General features: G+C 39.6%; 1 protein-coding gene across 1 annotated transcript in view; it reads left to right on the top strand.

Moving 5' to 3' along the window:
• LOC126455743 (Down syndrome cell adhesion molecule-like protein Dscam2) overlaps positions 1-26413 on the top strand; it is a 408979-nt gene that overhangs the window by 43294 nt on the left and 339272 nt on the right. Inside the window, exon 3 of the mRNA XM_050091511.1 lies at positions 14186-14310. Coding sequence (XP_049947468.1) covers positions 14186-14310 — 125 coding nt within the window. The remainder of the gene's footprint in view (positions 1-14185; positions 14311-26413) is intronic.

Here is a 26413-nt window from a genome sequence, read left to right as displayed (position 1 = left end):
GCTCTGTCAAATTCTACACACAGTATCATACCTCTTATTTCATCTTCACCTACATCCTCTTCCATTTCCATTATATTGCCCTCAAGTACATCACCCTTATATAGATCCTCTATATACTCCTTTCACCTTTCTGCTTCCCCTTCTTTGCTTAGAACTGGTTTTCCATCTGAGCTCTTGATATTCATACAAGTGGTTTTCTTGTCTCCAAAGGTCTCTTTAATTTTCCTGTAGGCAGTATCTATCTTACCCTCAGAGATATACGAGGCCTGTCTAAAAAGTATCTGACCTTTGGCCAGGAAAAATATTTTGAATACCTGACGGGATTGGGACCACAACCCTCTTCAAAGTACATTCCTTGTGCTTGCACACACTTAGCCCACTGATCCTTCCATTACTGGAAACACCTCTCGAAGTCTTCTTTTGGCATGGAGTTTAGCTCAGTCATCGTGTTCTGCATTATCTCTTTTCTACTCTCAAAACGGGATCCTTTCATTGGCGTCTTCAATTTAGGAAACAACCAGAAGTTGCAAGGAGCCATGTCTGGAGAGTAGGGAGGTTGGCGAACGGCTGTAATTCCATGTTTGGCCAATAAATTTTGGATCAAGTGGGATGAATGTGTGGGGGCGATGTCGTGATGCAGTTGTCAGTTTTTCGCCGTCCACATGTCTGGTATTTTGCACCGAACTGTATCACGGAGTCGCCGGAGAATATCTTGATATAACACCTTTGTCACTGCTTGCCCTTCAGTGTGTATTTGTGATGTACGGTTCCACTGACATCAAAGAAGACAGTCAGCATCACCTTGATTTTGCTTCACACCTGTCACACTTTTTTTCGGTCTTGGACACTCGAAATACTTCCATTGGAATGACCGTATCTTTGTTTCTGGGTCGTACCTGTACTCCTATGACTCATCTCCAGTTATCATGGTGTTCAGAAACCCAGGAACAGTGTTGGTGGTGTCCAGAAGGTCCTATGCAATGTCCAAATGGAGGTCTTCTTGTTCCGAGGACAACAACTTGGCACAAATTTCGCAGCCACTCAGTGCATGTTCAAATAATCACGCAAAATTGCATGTGCAGAATCTTAACTCACTCAAACTTCTTGGACAATCTCCCGCATGGTCAAACGACAATCTGCCATCACCAAATTTTACACCCTCTCAACTACAGCAGCACGCCGAGCAGTTTCGGTTCTGCCGGAATGCTGGACGCTCTCCATTAATGTGCGGTCATTTTTTGAATCAGTTGAACCACTCATTAATTGGCGTTACACCCATCGCATCTTCTCCAAACACCTGCTGAATCTTACAAATTGTTTTGCTTTGAGAATCATCAAGCTTTTGACAAAATTTGATGCAGTATTGGGGCTCAACACATTTAGTCATCTTGGAAGATCGGTAATCCGATGAACACGTTGTGTAGCACCTCACTCCGTGAACGCCAGGCAGTGACTGATGTGCTGGAAGGTGGGGACAAAATTCACGCATGCACATAAATGTCTCTTCCTTTACTGAGTAAACCGAGCGAGGTGGCGCAATGGTTAGACACTGGACTTGCATTCGGGAGGACGACGGTTCAATCCCGCATCCGGCCATCCTCATTTAGGTTTTCTGTGATTTCCCTAAATCGCTCCAGGCAAATGCCAGGATGGTTCCTTTGAAAGGGCACGGCCGGCTTCCTTCCCTGTCCTTCCCTAATCCGATGAGACCGATGACCTCGCTGTCTGGTCTCCTTCCCCAAAACAACCAACTTTACTGAGTAATGTGGTGTCATGCTATCATCTCTATTTTGCGCGGGATGCTTTTTAGACAGACCTCGTATGCCTCCACATCCTTACATTTGTCCTCTAGCCATCTCTGCTTATCCATTTTGCACTTCCTGTTGATCTAATTTTTGAGACATTTGTATTTCATTTTGCCTGCTTCATTTATTGAATTTTTATATTTTCTCCTTTCACCAATTCTTCTGTTACCCAAGGATTTTTACTAGTCCTTCTCTTTTTACCTGCTTGATCCTCTGCTGCCTTCAGTATTTCATCTTTCGAAGCTATCCATTCTTCTTGAACTGTATTTATTTCCTCTGTTCTTGTTAGTCATTCCCTAATGCTCTCTCTGAAACTCTATATAACCTCTGGTTCTTTCAGTTTATCCAGGTTCTATCTCCTTAAATTCTTACGTTTTTGCAGTTTCTTCAGTTTTACTCTGCAGTTCATAACCAATAGATTGTGGTCAGAATCTGCGTCTGCCCTGGAAATGTCTTACAATTTAAAACCTGGTTCCTAAACCTCTGTCTTACCATTATATAATCTTTCTGAAACCTTCCAGTGTCTCCAGATCTCTTCCACATATACAACCTTCTTTTATGATTCTTAAACCAAGTGTTAGCTATGGTCAAGTTAAGCTCTGTGCAAAATTCTACCAGGTGACTTCCTCTTTCATTCCTTACCACCAGTCCATATTCACATATTACTTTTCCTTCTTTTGGTTAATGTTACAGGGCCAGATAAGTCAATCATCCAGATTGTTGCGTGTGCAGCTACTGAAAATGGCTGCTGGCCCTCTTCAGGAACCACACGTTTGTCTGCTCTCTCAACAGATACCCCTCCATTGTAGGGGGGAGGCTGCATTTAGTAACCTCCTTTAATTTTGTTGCAGTCTTATCTGCTTTCCAGTTGTCATTACAGTGTGTATAATGACTCTCTCTTGTCTGTTTTTTGCACATTCTTTTGTTTTCTAGTTTGCCAATGTCAGAAACCCTTTTGTTTAAATAAACAAAAAGTTAGTCTGTCTCACCCTGGGATTGGAGTAGCTCACCTTTCTTTTTCTTAACCTTCATCAACCAACAACTATTCCCTCCCCAAGGAAGGGAATAATACTTGTGAAAGACAGGATAATTTCATGTAATTTTGTTGTCACTGTCAACAGTATTAAACCTTTAATTTTGTTGCAGTCTTATCTGCTTTCCAGTTGGCATTACAGAGTGTATAATGACTCTCTTTTGTCTGTTTTCTGCACATTCTTTTGTTTTCCAGTTTGCCGATGTACAGAAACCCTTTTGTTTAAATAAACAAAAAGTTAGTCTGTCTCACCCTGGGATTGGAGTAGCTCACCTTTCTTTTTCTTAACCTTCATTAACCAACAACTGTTCCCTCCCCAAGGAAGGGAATAATACTTGTGAAAGACAGGATAATTTCATGTAATTTTGTTTGTCACTGTCAACAGTATTAAAAATATCACCTCCTGGCCATCAGTTCTGCCTCCTAATTTTATAGTTTTTCCGGGTGAATTTTCCTTTTGATACAGTTGTATAATTTGTGCTAGTTGACTGTACAATTCAGGAACACATCTCATGCTCAAATTTGAAGATTCACTGCTGTTTATCTGCTAAATAAGAATAAATGTAACTCATCTTTTGCAACTGAATTAAATGTTTGTTGCAGAGGACACTAGTAATTATTCTTATCTACAAGTTAAATAGTATTGAACTAACAAGTGAGGATGAATAGTTACAAATGTTAACTGCATGATAGTTCTCCTTTGCAGACACCTGCATTGAAAATGTCATCTGTATTAAACTCAATCTCCCTCTTGGCTTTAGTCAATTTTATTCATTTGGCTACTGCATTTATTGGACATAATAATTCATTCTATATACTTCCATGTCATTGCAGAAAGCAGGTTGAAATTCATAGTATATTTTTAAGTTGAGACATCTTTCTTAATTTTGCACTTTCATCATACAAAATTGACTTATGTTGCTTGTTGGCCTCCTTTTCCCTCTCTGTTATTTATTATTATTATTATTGATATTTTACACATATTTTGAACATCATTTACTCCCTGTTACATTGGCAAGAAAATTCTGTACGCCCACAAATTCATTGAACATCCTGGAATTAATTTATGTGCTTCAGTTTTCTTCTCATTGCCTAGAATGAATAAACATTCTATGAATACAAACTCAACTTCACTTAGCACCTATTTCTTCTGTTCTTTTGTTCCCTTGTATATTATTGTAGTCAGGAGTTGCATACTGTCTCACTTACAATTACTCCTCACCTTTCATTCTTGTAATTTCCTTTTTGAATCATCCTTCATTTCCTTTTGGAAAGGAGAGAGTGGGCCCTTGTACAATCTAGTTCTTTTGAGAATACAGTTTTGTATTAGATTTGTTAAATAAATTGACTTGCTGTGATGGACCACAGCTCACTGTATGAGCAAGTCTGTCCATCACTGTTCTAGAGTCTTAAGGATATATGATACTTTGTGTCTTGTTTCTTGCCAGTACATTATGAAAATCACATGAAGTAATCTTTTGTTTACTGTACCTTCACTATATTTCATAAATGCAAACCTCTCTCATTTACTACCGATCATGTGAAAATTTTTTGTTTTCTGCACCATCACTATATTTCATAAATGTAAAGCTCTGCCATTTACTCCTGATGAAGAGAACTTTCAGTTCAAACCATCAAGTACCCAAGTAGATTCTGATCACATAACTGCATCACCTGTCTACAGTAGAGATGTTTAGTTCTCTCCTGTCATTTGTCATACTTAAAAGAGGGTTCTCACTTGTGGTTTGTACAGAGTGGCGCACATAAAACCGGACTATGCGCTCAAGGAATATGAATGAAGAAAGTCAATGTACTCACTGTCTTACATTTTTATTGTACAGTTCCATTATTAACTATGTAATTAATAGTTTAAGTAGCAGATTTACTTTTATTAGTTTAATAAGCATATTTTAGAAAGGAATTTAAAGTCTGTGTTCAACATGTTCTCTGCCAACATCCAAGCAAAGTCGTGCACGTCGAAGCATGTTAAGGAAACCACTTTTCAGTACTCTTTGAGGAATGTTCAAAATTTCTTCACACATGTTGTTTTTTAATGTGTCAAGTGTTCTGATATTGCTGCAGTAGACTCTAGCCTTTAGAAATCCTCAGAGGTAAAAGTCACATGGTGACAAGTCGGGAGAGCGGGTGGCCACAAGCCCATACTAATGGTCCTTTCTTCTGTAAAATCAGTATGTATATCAACTAAGAACAAATCTGACGCATGAAAAGTTGCTCCATCTTGCTGGAAATTTGCACAACATTTTTCATTTGGAGTAAACAGAGTCGATAATTCATTGTAAAGTTGCAAGTAAACATGTGTATTGACAGTATCAATGAAGAACAATGGCCCGATAATTCTGTTACCAGATACAGCACACCATTCACCAATTTTTAAATCGTGTAATGGCTTTTGCAGTATGCCATGGGGATTCTCTGTAGCCCAGTGTCTTGTGTTTTGTGAATTAATGTAACCCGACAGATGAAACCAAGATTCATCCATTGGAAAAAGGAGGAATGGATCAAAATGTCCCCCAGCGACATTTTCCAGCAACCTGTTCTAGTAATATGTACACTTTACCCATATCTACTTATTTTATTTGCTGAACAACACTCACACGGTAATGTTTCATTTTTAAGCCATGAAGGATGCATTGACAGGACCTGCGAGATATTCCACATTGCTGTGATAATCGTAGTGTTGACTTGTAGGGACTTCTTTCAGTGTGTGCTGTCACGTTTGCCACAACTCCAGGTGTACGTACAGTCAGTGCCTTATTTCTCTTTGAATTAACAACACTGCCTGTTGAACGCCACTTTCTCACTAGATCCTGAATCATTGGTTTTGCAGGAATATTACTTTCAGGAAACCTCTCATGAAAAATGTCACGAACAACTTTAATGAATTCAAGCTGCACATATTCTTCAACAATGAATGCATGTTCTTCAGTGCAGTAAGGCATGACAATGAAGTACACGGTTTATAACAATTACTTTCCGTATGAACTACTTACACACTACTGCTGTTGTAAGATAGCAAAGAAACTGAAAAGTGACACTACTGGCCATTAAAATTGCTACACCAAGAAGAAATGCAGATGATAAACGGGTATTCATTGGACAAATATATTACACTAGAACTGACGCGTGATTACATTTTCACGCAATTTGGGTGCATAGATCCTGAGAAATCAGTACCCAAAACAACCACCTCTGGCCGTAATAACGACCTTGATACACCTGGGCATTGAGCCAAACAGAGCTTGGATGGCGTGTACAGGTACAGCTGCCCATGCACCTTCAACACGATACCACAGTTCATCAAGAGTAGCAACTGGCATATTGCGCCGAGCCAGTTGCTCGGCCACCATTGACCAGACGTTTTCAGTTGGTGAGAGATCTGGAGAATGTGCTGGCCAGGACAGCAGTCGAACATTTTCTGTACCCAGAAAGGCCTGTACAGGACCTGCAATATGCGGTTGTGCATTATCCTGCTGAAATGTAGGGTTTTGCAGGGATCGAATGAAGGGTAGATCCACGGGTCATAACACATCTGAAATGTAATGTCCACTGTTCAAAGTGCCCTCAGTGCGAACAAGAGGTGACCGTGACCCGTAACCAATGGCACCCCATACCATCACGCCGGGTGATACGCCAGTACGGCGATGACGAATACACACTTCCAATGTGCTTTCACTGCGATGTCACCAAACACGGTTGCGACCACCATGATGCTGTAAACAGAACCTGGATTCATCTGAAAAAATTACGTTTTGCCATTTGTGCACCCAGGTTTGTCACTGAGTACCATCGGAGGCGCTCCTGTCAGTGATGCAGCATCAAGGGTAATTGCAGCCATGGTCTCCGAGTTGATAGTTCATGCTGCTGCAAACGTCGTTGAACTGTTCGTGCAGATGAATGTTGTCTTGCAAACGTCCCCATCTGTTGACTCAGGGATAGAGATGTGGCTGCATGATTCGTTACAGCCATGTGGATAAGACGCCTGTCATCTTGACTGCTAGTGATACGAGGCCATTGGGATCCAGCACGGCGTTCTATATTACCTTCCTGAACCCACTGATTCCATATTCTGCAAACAGTCATTAGATCTCGGCCAACACGAGCAGCAATGTCGCGATACGATAAACCGCAATCGCGATAGGCTACAATAAGACCTTTATCAAAGTTGGAAATGTGATCGTATGCATTTCTCCTCCTTACACGAGGCATCACAACAACATTTCATCTGCTGTTTGTGTATGAGAAATCTGTTGGAAACTTTCCTCATCGTCAGCACGTTGCAGGTGTCGCCATCAGCGCCAACCTTGTGTGAATGCTATGAAAAACTAATAATTTGCATATCACAGCATCTTCTTCCTGTCGGTTAAATTTTGTGTGTAGCATGTTATCTTCATGGTGTAGCAATTTTAATGGCCAGTAGTGTAGTAATGCTACTCACGCGCGTTCGCATTCCAGTTCGGGCAGGTTTTATGTGCGCCAATCTGTAGATTAGTGTACTGTGAATTTTTGAGACTGACTAATTCCTCAACTGGCTTGTGAAGTCACTCGAATTAACTACTCTTGTATGGGAAACCAAATTTACATTGGCTGGATCATTCTAACAGTACTTCAAATTATTGTTATTTCCTGATTTGTAATTTTAACAACACCGTGAATCATATCTAAATTATTCATATCTGAATAATTACATCTAATATTCTATTCATTCACTGATAATTATCTGACAAATATGGTTAAGTGGACCTAAATTAGGGATTATTTGTAGAACACAACTAAGTAGATCTAAATTTTGTTTCTCCCCGTGAATCATGGATCTTGCTGTGGTGAAGTGTTTTTCCATGCTTCAACAATACAAATAGGCTTAGATGCAGCCACATTGGAGAGCTATCTGTGAAAGGGCTAGAGTATCATGATTCCTGAAAGGGGCAGCATCATTTTCAGTATCTGCAAAGACAATGATGATTGGCTAATTGTCCTTATAAAATTAACTGGAGTGGTCATGGTATATATGGGTTCTGTGAACATCAGAAATAAACAGGAAACTACAGCCATTAAGTTTCCTGAGGACATGCAGTTCTACTGTATGGTTTAATGGTGATGGAAGCCACTTAAGTAAAATATTTTGGAGATAAAATAGTCTCCATTTGGATGTCCAGTGGGGCCTATGTGGGAATATGTTGTCATTAGGAGAAACACATCTGCCATTCACAGGTTGAAGTGTGGTCTGTTATCACCATTAATTTGGTTGCCGGTTGTAAAAGAAGAAGTCAGTACAGAGTAGATAATGCAAAATGGGGGTAATGCAAGAGTAGGTTTAATAATGAATAAGAGAGAGAGAATGTGACTAAGCTACTACGTACGGCATAGTGAATGCATTATTACAGCCACAGTAGATCTAAAGCCAACACCCACCACAGTACTACAAGTTTATTTGCCTATTAGTTCTGCAGTGAAATAATGCAATTAATTGCTGTTGTAGGCTAAAACTGAAGAAATTACAGAAACGTGGGGAATTAAGTGGCTGTGACCTAGATAAATTGAAGGTACCACAGGTTGTGTACAGTTTCAGAGGGGGCGTTTGTAGTCAGTAATACTGTAGGGGACAAATGGATAGAGATGAAATAGTGAAGGCAGCAGAGTAACAGACAAAAGAGAAGACAAAATATAAATATTAAATTTAACTCAATAAAAGAGAAAACATAAAAAATATTAAATGAAACAGGCAAAAGGAATTACAGATGTCTAAAAAATGATAGTGACAAATAATGTTAAATGGCAAAGCTGGAATGGCTAGGGGATAATTGGAAAGCTGTAAAAGCATGAAATACTATGGGAGAGATAGATGCCACCCATAGGTGAATCAAAGAAACCTTTTGAGAATAGATAAACACCTTCATGAATACGGGGTGTCCATTATTCTAAGTTCCAGTTTCAAAACTGTAGAAAGAGAACCATTGCTCAGAATCTCAGTATAACATTAAATATAAAATTAGTATTATTTACACAGGAGGAAATGTCGGGGGGAGGAGGGGGGAGGTACAAAAATTTTACCAGTAGATTACACTGTAATCATCTTAATGTAAATGGAGTTAGCTACAAATGACAGATGAATTGCAATAGGATGGCTATGGTTTGAGTTGCATATTACACCAGCCAAAGTATTCGGTGTGCATGACTGCACTAGCTTAGCAGTTATAGGAGTTATGAGACTGGCACAAGACATGTTCAATATGCTGTTCACCATTTTCTGCCATAAGCTGAAATCGGGGAAAAACATGTTCCAATACAGATCAGAATGTCTTGGGAGTCATGTTCAGAATGTGTTGCACAATGCAAGCAATCAATTAAGCTATGTTCGTAACTGCAGCATTGAACACAACATCTTTCAGGTAACCCCACAGTCAGAAGTGATGGGTATTAAGATCAGGTAACCTGGAAGGGAAGCGACAGTTGATAATTCTAACCTTTCCAAAATGCAGCATCTGCTTCACTGTCTGTGCAATGTGCAGAGTAGCGTCTTCTGTGATCATGATCGTACTCACAGACATCCATGCTCCTGAAGGGTTAGAATGACATTAGTGTGCAGTAAGCTATAGCATTTACTAGTGACTGTGAAGGTAACAGGACCCACAGGACTCATCTCGAAAAAATAAGGCACTATGATGAACGATGTTGTCATACGTGCACCACACAGTCACCTTTGCAATACGAAGTGGTACTGGTTGATGTGCGTGCAGATTTTCTGTTGCCCATGTTCTGCAACTGTGTGTATTGACATGTCCTTGGAGACAGAATGGGTTTTGTCTGTCCGCAGAATGTTCTATGGCAATTCATTTTGCATGTTCATGCGAGCAAGAAAGTTCGTAGGTAACATTTGTCATGCTGGCAGGTTACAATGTTTGTATTGTTGGCATGTCAGCAGGAAGCAACACCTGAACATGGGTAGATGGTGTATGGATAACATTGAAGGCTGTTTAGTGGAATTTTGTACACCGTGCTTGCAACCATGTCCAGCATTCAGTCAATTCCTTGTCCACTGCATGTTTGCACATTACCTCTTGACCCCTCCCAATGCGGTGTCACATGTTTGACAGACATTGTATCTGCTGCTTTTCTGCCTCGGCCATATTGCACTTCAAAAGAACCAGCCTTTTTGAGTTTTGTGATTATTTTCTCCAGACTCGTAGCAGAAATTGGACCAGTACTTTTTCTCATACACTTGCATGTTGGGAACTTCTGCAGGGCTAATGGCACACAGACACTGTTAAAAAGAAAGAGCTTTACAAGTAGCACATAATCCTTCATGTAAACAGTCACGTTGGGCATCTCGGATGCAAACTGAGGAACAGCCATGTCCTGCACATCTGTGGGTGTGTATTCTGACTTTTGCAGTGCCATCTATTGTTCAAAGTTTTAATGTTCTGACTTTTACAGCACCATCTGTTGCTCAAAGTTTAAACAAATTTTCTTTTTTGTTCCATGACATTTCACTCTGAATCAATAATATGCTGTTCAAATTTGACATACTCTGAGCAGTGGTTCTCTTTCTACAGCATTTTGAAACTGGAACTTAATTATGGTCACCTTTCTTTAAGAGCTCAGACAGAAAGTCTGTATTTAGCCAAGAAGGGAAGATATATATGTGGAAGCAATATGTAGCAGGACCAGACAAAGGAAACAAGATGAAGTAAATATTGTGGAATGGGAAGCAGAAGTAGATGAAGATGTGATTGTAGGGACTGTACTGTGGGAAGACAGAGCATGGAAAGATGTAAGTTGAGGCAAGGCACTGCCAGGAGATGACATACCCTCAAAATTGCTTGGATCTGTGGAAGAATTCAACATAAGAAAACAATTGTAGCTGGTATGCAAGACCTATAAGACAACTGAAATAGCCTCAGACTTCAAAACTAATTTAATAATCTTAATTCCATAAAAGACAGGTGCTGACTGGTAGGAATCTTACCAAGCCATTAGTTGAATAGATCATGGCTCCAGAATATTGACAACCAATGCTGGTCCTATGAGTTACTTTAGAAGATAAGTTAAAGAAAGACAAGTCTACATTTATTGGTTTAGAGAAAGCTTTTGACAGTGTTGACTAGCATACACTGTTTGAAATTCAGAAGGTGGCAGGGACAAAATACAGTGATTGAAAAATAATGTACAATCTGTGGAAAAGCCAGACTGCCTTTTACAGAAGTGAAACTTCGACAATAAACTGCTGAGGCAATGAGATGGGTAGCTCAAACAATGGAAAGTCCAGCCTGAAGCACCAACAATATTATCAAAGGATGGATTGCTACTCACTGTAAAGATTGTGCGTTGAGTTGCAGACAGGCTCAGCGGAAAGGCTGTTGCACATTGAGCTTTGGCCGAATAGTCAATGTGTAACAATCTTTTGGTTGTGCAAGTCTGTGACTAAATCCATAATCTTTATGGTGAGTAGCAATCTATCCTTTTCATAAGTTGAAACAATGGAATATGGATTGAAAAATGATAATATTATGAAAAGGATAGATTTCTACTCACCATATAACAGATGTGCTGAGTTGCAGATAGGCACAACAAAAAGACTGTCAAACAAGTAAGCTTTTGGCCAAAAAGGCCTTCTTCAGAATTACACACACACACACACACACACACACACACACACACACACAAAAATACAACTCACACATAAATGATAACAATCTCTGGCTGTTGAGGCCTCTCCTTGGCAGCCAGAGACTACTGTGTGTGTGTGTGTGTGTGTGTGTGTGTGTGTGTGTGTGTGTGTGTGTGTGTGTGTTTTGTCTAATTCTGAAGAAGGGCTTTGGCTGCATCTATCCTTTCATAAGATGGCTACATCAGATAACTAGTACTGAATCAAATAGGGCAGAAAAGAAGGAATTGAACACTGTTCTCTTACTGTTTTTGCTCCACTCATTTATTTGCTATTAGTTTCAAAGCAACTGTAGATTCATCTTCAGGCACTTAAATTCTGTGATCAATGTGATATACCACACCAAGCATATCCTGTTTATGTGCACCAGATGTCTATGGTGTTGTATAATGAACTAGCAATCCAGTGTTAGGAAGCTAAGGTGAAATGCCTGTTGGAAAAAGTGGAGAAATTGCAAACGGAATGGGTTTCACAAGGTCAAGGTTCCAGTCCTAGTCCAGCACACAGTTTCAATCTGCTAGAAACTGTCAAATAGGCATTGCATTAATTTCAAGCTTTGTAGCATTAACTCATCAAATCTGTAGATCACTAAACCTATCATCTCACTACAATTAAAAAGTGGTTCTTACTTTCAATAAATGTTACTGACATTATCATAATTTCTAAAAAGGGAAGCAAAAGTGAAAACTTGAATCACTTGAAGGTAACTGATAGAGTAAATTTAAGTAAAATGGTTGGTATAAAGGGAGACACAAATTTAAGTAAAATGATTGGTATAAAGGGAGACAGATAATTTGAAGTGATTTCATGTCATGGCTATAAGTGTATATTATGTAATGAGGGTAGTCTGAAAAGTTCTCGGAATGGAATAGAAAGAAACAACTTACCTCAGTGAAGCTCTTTTATTTTTCAAGGTAGTCTCCCTGTACAATAGTGCACTAGCAGTGTTCTAGTGCCTTGATTCCATCTCAAAAATTTGATTTCCCCGACCTTGAATTTCAACTATCAGTTCTTTGTCTGAAGAGATTGTCTGTTCACTGAGGAATATTTTGAGCTTAGGGAAGAGATGGAAGTCTAATGGAGCCAAATCAGGTGAATAAGGTGAGTGTGGCAACAATTTGTATCTTAGTTGATATACTTTAGCCATGGAAACAACACTTACGTGTGGGTGCGCTTTATGTTGATAAAAGGTGACTTTCTTCCTTGTCAAACCAGAACTTTTTTTTACAGATCTTTTGCTGTAGTTGGTCCCAGAGGTTAGTGTAGTATTGTTCCATAATTGTATGACCAGTGGGAAGATAAAATCTATCAGCAAAATCCCTTTCACATCCCAGTAAACTGATGCTGTGACCTTCTATCTGACTGTATTTTCTTTTCTTCCTGTGGTGGTAGTGAATCAACATGATGTTTCCACTGATTTGACTGTTGTTTTGTGTCTGTGATTCAATAGTAGACCCAAGTTTCATCTGTAGTCACAAACTGGTGCAAAAAATCTTGTTGATTGCTCTGAAAGCAGGTCAAATATTTTTCAGACATGTCAATTCTGATACGTTCCAATTCTGTGTTACGAGTTGCTGCACCCTTCTGGCAGCTAATTTTCTCATATCAAGTTCCACTGTTAAAATGCGATATGTCTGCTCACATGACATCCCTACAGCTTCAGCAATTTCTAGCACTTTCAGCTGGCAATCCTCGATGACCATTTTATGCCCTTTTGCAGTAATTTCTGGAGTTGTCTTACATTGTGATCGACCACTGTGTATCATCATCTAAGCTACCCTAACCAAATTTAAATCGTGTGTCCACTTGGCAGCAACAGTTGAATGTGAAGACCAGAGTCCCCCAGTGTGTTTCCAAAACTGGCATGAATTCCCTGTGGGTTCATATGTGATCTTAATGAAATACTTAATCAGTGCTCATATATCAATTTTTTCCCATCTTCTTATATCACTACATGGGAACAACAATGGAAAGACATCTGGAATATAGCCGGACGGGGTGGCCAAGCGGTTCTAGATGCTACAGTCCGGAACCGTGCGAACTCTGAGGTCGCTGGTTCGAATCCTGCCTTGGGCATGGATGTGTGTGATGTCCTTAGGTTAGTTAGGTTTAAGTAGTCCTTAAGTTGCAGGGGACTGATGACCTCAGCAGTTAAGTCCCATAGTGCTCAGAGCCACATCTGGGATATGGATCTCTACATAGAGCACTGATGTGCCATATTTTTACTCATAAAGGATGACACATACGTCAGAACCTTCTTTTAATACGTGGAAATTTAAGTTAAAGGGTTAAAGAGATGTTAGTTGGATCATTCATATATATGTAGACTGAATGCTTGCAACCCATCTTAAATCATTGAAGAGAAGTGAATTCAACAGAATTATAACACAAGTGGCATACAGTAAAACTAGCTTTTCAATGTGACAATTAATTTATTTATTATATTAAGAGTATTCCATCATAAAGGGATATGAACTGAGTGAAGTTATAAAGTAACATAAGATACATTTTTTATTCTCTTCCAAGCTATGTTAGTTTCCATGTTTCTGCTGTACACCTAAATGTGTTGAATGTGCATGGACAGAACCAAACCTAATTCTATGGTAAAGATATAGTAGACAGGGGACTTATTTGTTGATCATAATGTAAGTAAATAATTTCCAGGTTACTGCGAAATGGTAGTCTTGTGATATATAATACCCAGGCAAGCAACAAAGGATTTTACTTATGCCAAGCTACAAACGGCATTGGTGTTGGACTTAGCAAACTAGTCTTCCTCACTGTCCATGGTTAGTATGGATCTTTTCTTCAATTCTGTGTTATGAAACAGACACTCCAGAATTTATTTTGACATGACATTATGTCTGCATGAAATATGTTTGTTCATGGCATGTGTTAGCTGTCCTGTGCCCAATTGAACACTACTGTGTGTAGATACAGAATTGTTATCATTTGATCAATGCATGTACTCTATTTTCTGTGTTAAATGTATATATCAGTTTTCTAAAGTATAGAGACCATTTATTGGGAACTGTACAAAAATTTTTCATGCTTTTCATTTAATTTATGTATTAGTTGCACCTTTACCAAGTAAACAAATTTGCATAAAGAAAAGAACATTTAATTCTAAGAAAAAATTGACTGTTCCTCAGTAGTAATGTGTATTTATCTGTTGATGACACAATTTTACAAGTTGTTTCATAGGTGTAGAAGCACCCCTCTAAACCAGAACAGATGGATTACAGAAATTTAAATTCAAGTAGTATTAGGTAGGAGAAACTTGTAAGGTTGTGTTACCAACAGGGCTGACATTTTGGAAACTACCATCCTGGATGAAACTCATAATTTTCAAGTGGAGGAAGCTTCATGAGGAATATCAAGCAGAAATACATGAAAAAATGTTTCTTTTTATTTGAAAATAGCTTATTCATTCTCACGTTTATCGCATTTTGTATGGATCAGAGCAAATTCTGGTGATAACACACAAAAGTTATACCATGTGCTCAGTGTGCTGTCCAACACATTGTAATGTTGTTATGTGTTTCATCCATTCCTCATGTACTTAAATGAACACATGCACCAGAGAGTGAGCTTAGTGTGTTGTCCAGTACATGATAATGTTGTTAGTATCGGCTTCATCCTTCCATCATGTACTTCAATGAACACGTATACCACAATGAACACATGTACCAGAATGTGAGCATGAGCGTCAACAATCCAGACCCTAAACATGCAAAATTTCTGATGCTCACCATATGCAAAGTTACCTTTACATGTCTGCACAGACAGAAATCTAATGAACTTAAATCTGAGGAATGTACCCGTAATTTTACTGACTAAGTAATGGCTGAAATTCAATACTTTCTTCCATTGGAACATCTCTCTCAGAACAGAAGAATTCAGCAGACCAAGACCTATGCCAGTAATAGCCTGATACAAGTGTGGCAAAACTTGTCCTTGGAGCTGGAGCTGATCTACATCACAAATATTGCATGTTCTATGTAACCTTCAGTGACCACTGTCACAGTGTTGCATTATGTATTTTGTGTGGCAGGCATCTTGTCTTGACAGCTCAGATCACATGGATAGTACCAATTGAAATATCCTCTTACTGAGGAGTGAGCCTTGCTGAAGAAAGACATAAACTTTTCAATAACAGCTGTTTATTACAAGAACCAAGCTTAGTACATCTTCTGGGAATGAACATCTACACAAATTAAGAAGAACAGTACCTTGAGGAGCAGGGAATATTAATAATGACACAGTCCCATGAGACTATGAACCCGTAGACACTGTCCAGATGAGCAGCAGGTGCAGTGAATACAGGGTCCTACAAGGCTGCGGACTCATAAGAAGTCAACTGGTGAGGAGAAAGATGGTGTAATGACACTGTCTCGCATTGCAATGAGCTTGTGGACATTCACAGCTTATACTGTGAAGCAGTGTCCTCAGAGTGGCTGACTGGGAGTGCAACATCAGACATGGATCAAGATGAGGGCAGTGCAGCACCTCGCTGTCAGCAGGAGCAGCAGTGCTGACCCAAGGATGCAGTGCACATTATCACATGAACATGTGACCGTGCTGACGTAAATTAGTACCTGTGACTGCAGCACTGTGTGCTGCGACTTGCACAACACAGTGTCAAAGCTGTGCCACCTGATACAGTGGCACTTGGTAGTGGCTATACTCAGTATTGCCTCTTCCGTATACAGACAAATGCCACAGTGAGGCAGGGGCCATACCTGGCCAGCAAAAGATATACATAATTGTGGTAGCTGAAACATGCAGCATGTAGCTGTGCATACACCACGCAAATGTCTCTAAAAATACTTGACACCAAAGCAAGCTGCATTTTGATGTGGGGAATGACTTAGGCAAACCGTTATTTGGAGTGAACAGCCCTTCCTCGGATTCAGTAGTAATTCTAACTATAGGTGCATAATCTAAAAGGCCATAGACAAATTTTAACACAACATTCATCACTTGTGAAAATATCTTCTTATTTTAGAAGTGTGAAGAATTTATGTTTGAGACAGTATCACTGATTTATACAGAACTGCCTTAAATGGTTGTCCATTTTCAAAGTCTGACTTTTCCAAAGTATTGCATGTGCAAATATGATTGATGCTTGAGTAGAGCTGTTATTCACCAAGTTTGCACTTTGATCACCAGTTGGCATTATGAATGCAAGCCGTGACAAAATGGAAACAAAGCAAGAAAAAAGTTTTTGTATGCTGGAATATGTGAGGTGTTTATCTGTTGTGACAGTGCAATATGCATTGAGGAAGATATATTGAAATGAACTGCCATTTAAACAGATCATTGTTTGTTTGTATTGACAATTTAGGGAGACAGGCTATACCTGTAAACAGAAAAATACTGTTCGATGAAGTGTACCAAGTGTAGTTGGGGAGAGGGCGAGGTAAAGTTTCTATGCAGTTCAAAAAATGAATTCTCTGCACAAGCCTAAAACTTGGGACACTGCAGCAAACTTTGTGGAAGAGTTTGTGACAGCAGTTTCATTTCAAACCATACTGCCTACAGCTTGTGCAACAATTAGAACTGTAAGATTGTGGCCAATGACTTCAATTTTGAATCACAAAGAAGAAAACACTTGAGGACGAACATTTTTGGCTCCAAGCTGATATTCGCCTATGAAGCAGCCTTCCATTTATCTCGAAAGATTGATCAATGTAATGTGCGAGTATGGGGTACTCAAAATCCTCATGAATTGTGCCACATGAACAAGATTTGCTGAAGGCTAATGTTTGCTGTACAGTGTCACATATGAAGTTGTAGGGGCCGTTTTTCTTTCGTAAGGAGGCTGTGACAAGTACCTCTTACCTTGAGATATTGCAGTTGTGGTTGTTTCCACAACTGATTGTCAATTCTGAGAATTTCATCTTCCAACAAGATGGGGCAACAGCGACATTGGAGCATCAATGTTCGCTGCTACCTAAATGATGAACTTTTGCATCACTTTATTGAGCATAGTGGTGAAAATGACATAGTCTGTTCCCTTGGTCACCCAGGTTGCCTGATGTAGTGCCTCAAAAATTTTTCATTTGTGGGTTCATGAGGACGTACCATCACTGCCAAGAACACTGGAACAGCTCAGAGAACACATCAGTGCTGCTGTGATGACCGTTGACAGGACTTTGCCACATAAGGTATGGAACGAACTTGACCATTGATTGGGCATGTGTTGTGTGACCAGAGAGGACCTCATAAAACACTCGTAGAGTGCAAATGCAAACATGACGAGTTTATAGTTCTATTCATGCATCAATTATATTTATGCATGTAATATTTTGGAAAATTTATAGAGAGCTCTGAAAGCAAATAAATTATTAATTGTAGTCCTGTATTTAAACACTATTACGTGAGGTTATGGGAACTCTTAAACCAATGGAGAGGTTGTGAAGTGGAACACTCCTGCGAGTAATTGTGATCTTCATCAACACTCATTATGTTCACATGACAATTGCGAAGGTCAGTATCCAGTTATGATGCACTTTCCTAATTTATTAAATGCAAGAAAGATGATGTGCTGTGTAAGGGTGTAATACTCATGAAGAAACTAAATTGAAATGATAGGAAACAGTTTGTGTCACCAACATCATGACTATATCTAGAAAAGTAAGCAGTAAGTGGCAGAAGGTGCCAGTGGTTTTGCTAACATTTGAAATACCAATCCTCTTTGAATCAGCAGAGAGGTTCTGTATTAACAGAGGTTCTATGTACCAAACTAGTTAAGTTGCTTCAAATTCCATTGTTTCATTCATACTAAAGTGGCATGTGGAGGGACTCACACTCTTACTGCAGATGGATTATCATGTTTTCATTTCTCCAAGAAATTCATCCCAAGAACACTGAAGTCCCTTTGTCTGGATTGCATACTCTCCATAACAAGGTTCATCTTAGTGGGGAAAGGTTTGTAGGTGATGTTGCTGTAACCATCAGGAAATTACCACATTACTCCCCTGACCATTTCCTTTTTGTGGATTTCTTTTGAAAACAACTTCACTGCTGGGTGGAGTTTTTGGGAGCTTTATATAAGAGAGAAAGAGAGACGAAATAATGCCTTCTGAATGGGGGACAGTACACCCAACTTAGCACCATTAAGGGGATCATTCTCTGCCATTGACGTCAAGGTTTGCAGACTGTTTTCAGAGAGATATTGTTAATGATTTTCAACTCCAGTGACCACTTCACAATCTGGGAACATAATAAAGAAATCCATCACAAAAAAGAAGCTTCTGATATGGATGCTTGGTAGATTAATTTGTGGTGGTTGTGCTTATCATTATTGTCTTCATATTCCTCAAATGGAGGATGATAGTTTAGATACCTTCTTCTCAGGATTTAGGTTTGCCATGGTTTCCCAAACTCACTTAGTGCAAATGTCGGATTCTTTTGAAAGGGCGGGGCTGATTTCCTTCCCCGTCCTTCCCTGTTCCCAGCTTGTACTCCATCTCTAATAACCTCTTTGTCAAGAGTATGTCAAACTCCAGTCTTCCTTCCTTCCTTTCTTTCTTCCTTGCTTCTTCAGATGGAAGACTGGTTTGATACTGCTCTTCGTGCTAGTCTGTCTAGTGCAAATATCAACAGGTCCACATAATCTGTATGAACTAGCTTAACATAGTCCAGCCTTGCCCTCCCCATACAACTTTTACACCCCACACTTCACTCTATTACCAAATTCAAGATGATTGACGACTCCATGGAGTGTTCTGTGTACCACGACCAAATAATGGGTAGAATTGGAAGGAGAATCAGCATTGGTCTTTTTTTTCCGCAAAATCGATTTTTGGTCACTTGGTGACCAACCTCAGTGCTGTAATATACAATTAAAATTGGTAGGCACCTGTGTCAACAAGCTTAGCTTGGCATTAGTAGTACCACTGTGAGGATACAAATCAGGTTTGCTTCAAATACATGCTGCAATGGCTGTGGGCATTACTCACCTTTGAGATTTGATGTGGTGAGTTGATGTTAGTCAAGAATGCTTTTAAGGTGATAAAGATGCCATTGTAAGAAGCTCACTGATTTTGAACAAGGTCATCTAAAAGGATTACGAGAAGCTGGATGTTCCTTCTATGATGTTTCAGAAATGCTTGGCAGGTATGTAGCCACTGTACATGATAGCTGGGAGTGGTGATCACAAGAATGTATGGTTGCAAGAACACCAAGTTCTGGATGGCCACATGGCACTACCAAGAGGGAAGACCATCGCATTTTACATATGGCTCTGGTGCATTATATTGCATCTGCAGCAGTAATCTGAACAGCAGTTGGCACCACAGTGATACAACAAACTGTTACAAATTGGTTACTTCAATGATAGCTCTGAGACAAATGCCCTGTAACATGCATTCCACTCACCTCAATCCATCACCATTTTCAGCTTCAATGGTGTCAAGTAAGAGTTCACTGGAGGGCAGGGTGGAGGTCTGTTGTTTTTTCTGATGAAAGCTGATTCTGCCTCAGTGCCAGTGATGGCTGTGTGTTGGTTAGGAGGAAGCCAGATGAGGGCCTGCAACCAAACTGTCTGCGTGCTTGACATACTGAACCTGCACCTGGAGCTATGGCTGGGGTGCAACTGTGTATGACCACAGGAGCACCCTGGCAGCAAATTTGTACATAAAACTGGTGATTCAACCTGTTGTGCTGCCACTCATGAACAGCATCCAGTGGGTGTTTTCCAACAGGATAACACTTGCTCACATACCATTTTTGTAACCCAACATGCTCAACAGACTGTCAATATGTTGCCCTCGTCTGCTTGATCACCAGATCAGACCCCAGTTGAGCAGATATGGGACACCATCAAACGATAACTCCAGTATCTTCCACAAACAGCATTAATTTTCCCTGCATTGACCGACCAAGTGTGACTCATGCGGAACTCCATCTCACAAACTGACATATGGCACCTTTACAACACAATGCATGTGTGCGTGCATGCTTGCAGTCAACATTCTGGCAGTTACACTGGTTATTAATGTACCAGCATTTCACATTTGCAATGGCTTATCTCATGCTTACATTAACCTAGGTTCATCCAGTGTTAGTGATTTAAATATGTTTTCTAGGCAAATGTAGTCTCGTAATTTCATTACTCTACCTTTGTTGTTTTTTGGTGTTGCAATTTTTTCCCCCATCGATCAATTTATCTAAGCTACTCAGTTAATCTTTAGTGTTCTTCTGCAGCACCACATTTCAAAAACTTTTATTACCTCTCTGTTACAAACTGTTTATTGTCCAAATTTTTCTTCTGCACAAGGTTACACTCCAGTCAAATACTTACAGAAAATATGTCCTTCTACTTCCAAAAATGCCTTTTGGCCAAAAGCTTGTATGTTTAATAGCTTTTTCACTGTGCCTGTCTGTAACTCAACCGCTCCTCTATGTGCTGAGTAGCAATCTATCCTTCTCATAATGTTGTTCTAAACATTACCACTACACATAGCCACTGATAATGCCCTAATAAACTACACATATCTGCAAAATTAAATATTGCTTTTATTGAGTTGCAGACAGAGTATCCAAATCAACAAATATTTAAGGTAACAAGAACTTTAAGATTTGTTAGTGATAGTTGAATAGTAACTGACTTTCTCAAATATTCTTAAATTTCTTTCAAGTTTCACAGCTTAGGAAGGCTGGCAATAGCAGTAAGATTATGCTGCATAGGACAGATGCCATCCTTTGAAAGAAGATTGTCCACATTTTGTACATCTGCCTGGAAAAACTTCAACTTCTGCAGGTTGCACGTGTGACCTGCTTATTGCAGTTCACCAGAGTCCAAAAGTTGTCAGGATATTCCTGCCCTGAGGACCCTGTGATTATAATGTCATCTAGATATTTTGCACAGCAGGGTTGTCATGTATTAACTGTCCTAAAACTCACTGAAGAATAACAGGGACACTCAGAATGCCAAAAGGCAAGCACATGTAACATTATAACCCAAACACTGTGTTGATAACCATAATCTTTTGGGAAACAGAATACCGACAATGCTGTATACCTTTACCAAAACAATTTTTTAAAAACGTTTGCCTCCTGCCATTTTCATGAGGATTTAGTTGGTCTGTGGAATTGGATAAAAATCCGCTCCTGACTGAGTGTTAATGCTGGATTTGAAATCTCCACACAAAGAAGTGCCCCTGAAGGTTTTAAAATGACAACCAATGTTGTAGCCTGTTGGCTAGAGGCAAATGGTTCAATGATACTCAGGCCCTGCAACCTATCAAGTTCTTCCTTTACTGCTGATCTGTGGGTGAAGGGGAGAGGCACAGCATGACAAAATTTAGGTACGGCTACTGGTGTGAGGGTGATGTGTGCTTCGAAACCCTTTACCACCCCCAAACCTAACAAAAACAGGAGACCCAGCTCACAGCAGAGATAATCCACTTCCTGGATCAGAACTGAGTTTGTAACAAGATGTACCATGTGTTGAATTTGTAACCAAAGACCATGAATGCATTAGGACTAAAAATGTTATTTGACGTCACACAGTGTAATGCCAGAAATGTGACCACCCTCGTTACATGTTGATACTCAATGTTGATCATGAACTGCCCATGAACAGGAATGGTCTGATTCCCATAACTGACCGAATGACGATTTGTATAGGAGAGAGCAGGTCAGCCCAGATGATATTTTTTTAGGTTCATGAGGGACACAGAGGCCCCAGTGTTGACTGGTAAATGGAGCAGTTGTTGCTAAATCAACAGCATAATGTAAATACCACTGGTGACACTGAGCTCATGGCCATAGACTGGTGCAACACTATGCAATTCCGTGAACTCTACAGCCTTGTCTGAGGCTCAGCCCCCGCAGGGAGCTACAACGGCCCGTGGCCACATGGCCATGTTTACAGTAAATGGCACACACAGCATACCTGTGTGGGCGACGGTGCTGCTAGTATTCACAGGAACAGTCAGGACACAATGGCAAATGACAGCAGGAAACAGTAACGTCCGGTTGCAAACTGAATGATTTAGGGGAACAAATCGAGGATAATGCTGCCGATGTTGTGTGAATGAACACACTGACACAACATCCATGATACCTGCAAACCATTCAGACATAGTTTGTGACAGTGCAAGAGCCATAATGATAGCTAAAATCTCCACAACTGTTGGATCTTCTAAACACAGTGCCTCACGATGGACCTCTCTGTTGAGGACAGAACGAACAATGACATCACGAATTAGGGTCTTGGGAGTGTCGATAGTGAGCACACACAAATTTACACTTCCTACGTAGCCCTTGGAGCTTGGCTACCCATGCTGGATAGAATTGTCCATGTTTCTTTTCCCGCTGGTGGAACTCCATATGGGAAACTATCATATAGGTGGGTTTGCTTGGGGCAAGTTTTTGAAGCAGATGAAATGTTTCAGATGCAGTCTGTGACTAGAAAAAATCTTTTACAATGTTCCGATCCTTTACCTAAAATACTACAGCAGGTGTCACACATATGTGTCCCAATTTTCCTTTGTCTCTTGGAAAGCTGAGGGGAGACAAAACACTTCGGTGGTGGACTGCATGGGTGCACTGCCATACTATTACTAAAGTAAAATGTTCATGACACATAAATAAAAGTAAACTTCTGATTTTCTGTCAGGTATCTTGAAATGTCATATTGCACAGTTGACAGGGTGCATACGATCCGGGACAACCGGGAGATTTTGGAAAAACCTGGGAATTTTTTCATCCGAGAGAAAACCGGGCAAAACCCTGGAATTGTTTAGAATTCCAGGAATTGTTTATTGTTTTAGCTTTCAGTTAAATTTTTGTGATTTTGACTGGTAAGAACCAATACTCTAACAAAGGATATTACTGTATCCCACTACTGCAGAATAATACTGCAGCAACAAAACATGAACCAGAGAAAAAAGAAAACGAAAATAAAACTTAAGTTGCAAAGGAAATACACCATATACAACAACAGAACAGTGCTCATACAAGTGTCTGCCAACAGCAAAGTGTGTCAAAGGCTTTAGGAAGACTGTGCAATGCTTTATAACAACAAACTGCCTCTGATGAGCGTGACGTGACAACTGTTTAAATTAGATTCATTTGAGCTGTTGCGAGCGGGCTATTGAGCATGCGCAGTTGAGTCGCATATGAGTAGTACCTTCTCCTGCTTCTGGTTACAGAAGTGTGGCTGGGCACCAATGCTTAATACTGCCTGGGTTCGGAAATATAGTAAATCTGGGGCTGATGCACAGAGCAGTCTGAGTTGAGGTGGGGAGTGTCCACGTGACCTGTGTGTAAGTTCTGTGATTCTGTTCTCGCCTCTTCATTTATTGCTCTCACATTAAATGATAACAAAACAGTTTTTTGTGGCCGGGAGCTATCAAATGAATTAAAATACATTCACATAATTATGGAAGGCTAAAATATGTTATTAGTTTCAGATTTTATTTCCACCTTTCTGTCAGAACAATGAAGTTATTTTTGCCAGTTTGATGAAGAGATTTGGCTTAAAGTTAATCTTTTCTGCTGAGGCAGTCAATTTATTTGAAACAAAGTGTTTAATTTCACACTATTGGCTAGTTTCAACTGTTTGCTGCATTTCAAGTGCATGTATGGCATTATGTTGTAATAAAGAACCAAACATGAGATAATAAAGTACTGGTACTCCTAGAAAATTTACATACGAATGTGCATTTTAAGCCGAATTATGCGTTTTAGTATGGTTCACGAAATTTCGACACTCTTGAAGTATCATCTGATGTCTTGTTTCTTTTATGCCATATGTAAGATCTTTTAATGTTTTACACGTATGAACATATGGGCTTCCTGCGTCATCGTAGCTGTGCAAGCGTGGTGACACCTGTTATTTGGTGTTCTCTTGCAACTGCTGAAACAAACCTATTTCTAACAGGTCGTGGGAAAATATTGCAAATGGTGGTTTGAAAAGCTTTAGAGTCAAAGCAGATTTCCTTTTACGCAAGATGAACTATGTGCGAGAATGTACGATGAATTTCTTAAATCACAAAGTGTTTGGCTCTCATTTGAAAATCAACTCTTTGAGGACGACCATTTAGAAGAATTTCGAGCCCAAAAGATCAGACATTTCTGTCATTTTACTGGCACATTTGTGTGATGTATCTTAAAGTGTAACACGCAAAAAAGATCAACATTATATGTGGAAGCTTAGCTTCTTTTCCAGCTTATTAATCTTCAAGACCAATATTATATGTGAGTGCTGTGTATATTAATTTAAACCATTAACTTTTCTTATTTGTGTGTTCACGCTATTTAAGAGTGATCTTGCCATTGGCTCACTACATCACGTGTCGTATGTTGCCATCAGCTGGCGAGATCATGTGACAGGAGCTATGACTGTCTTGCAAAAACGCATCGCAATCTCGATTTCAATGTTTCGGAAAGTAACATGCGGTGTTTGGTGGAATTCAAATTTATACCTTCGTAAAATGAAAATATGCAGCGTACATGTTGCTGCACATCAAAGGTCTTTCAAAACGTGTTTTCCCCCCTCTGAGTTTCATTTTCTAAAGTGCCGGGAAATTCTACTCTGGTATATAAAACCATGAACATTCAAAGGATTGATGAGGAAAAGTATACTGTCACTTAACACGGAAAAGCCGTATTTTCACCCGGGAGAAAGTGTATTTTTAACCAGGAAATCTGGAAAAAATCTGGGAATTTTTTTTCCTTGTCCACGTATACACCCTGAGAAGAGCTTCTGTAAAGTTTGGAAAGTAGAAGACGTGGGGCACTGGCAGAAATAAAGCTGTGAGGACAGGGCATGCTTGGGTGGCTCAGTTGGTGGAGCACTTGCCCGTGAAATGCAACGGTCCCAAGTTCGAGTCTTGGTCTGGCACGTAGTTTTAATCTGCCAGGAAGATTCATATTGAAAAAATAAACTTCTTTAAAAACAACAGGTTGCAGCTAATTCAGGGTGTATATGCCTCAGGAGATTGGAGAAGAACCTGGGAATTTTTTCATTTGGGCGAAAACTGGAAAAATAATTGGGAATCTTGTAGAATTTCTGAAATTTTTCAGTATTTTAGTTTTTGGTTAAGTGTTTTTTTAATTGGTTAGAACTGTTTCCCAGTATTGCAGAATAATACTGCAGCAATAAAACATAACCAAGGCGAAAAAAAACATAAGTTGCAAAGGAAATGCTCCATTTACAACCACAAAACACAGTGCACAAACAGAGAACTGTGTCAAAGGCTTTACGACAAAGACTATGCAGTACTTAATAACAACAAACCGCTTCCAATGAGGTCACGTCACAATAGTTTACATTACTGGTGCTTATCCAGAAAATTTTTTCTGGTACCCAAGATGTCAACTTGCACTTGTGCAGAGCAGTCTGGGTTGTAGTGGGGAGGGGGTAGTCACTAAGTGAGCTGTGTTTACGTTACATGATTTTGTTGTTTCCTCTTCATTTCAAGCTCTCATGTCAAATGAAAACAAAACGGATTTCTGTGGCCCGGAGCTATTAAGTGAATCAAAATACATTGACATAATTATGGAAGGCTGAAATATGTTATTGGTTTCTGATTTCTGATTTTATTTTATTTCCATTGTTTTGGCATTCAAGCATTAATCGCCTTGCAGAGCAATGAAATCATTTTTGTCGGTTTGCTATGGAAATTTGACTTTTATTAATCTTTTCTACTGAAGCTTTTATTTGAAAAAAAGTGTTTCATTCTCTACTATTGGCAAGTTTCAATTGTTTGTTGAATTTCAAGAGCACATTTTCATCTTCTGGCATGTATGGTGTTATGCCACAATAAAGAACCAAACATGAGATAATTTACATCCTGAGGACCACACTGAAAAACTTAATATCAGGTTGGGGGCCGCTTCAGTGTGGATCTGACATAAGAATGTGCACTTTAA

Source organism: Schistocerca serialis, chromosome 2, assembly GCF_023864345.2.
Source record: "Schistocerca serialis cubense isolate TAMUIC-IGC-003099 chromosome 2, iqSchSeri2.2, whole genome shotgun sequence".
Lineage (NCBI taxonomy): Eukaryota > Metazoa > Arthropoda > Insecta > Orthoptera > Acrididae > Schistocerca > Schistocerca serialis.
This window is presented reverse-complemented; position numbering and strand designations above follow the sequence as displayed.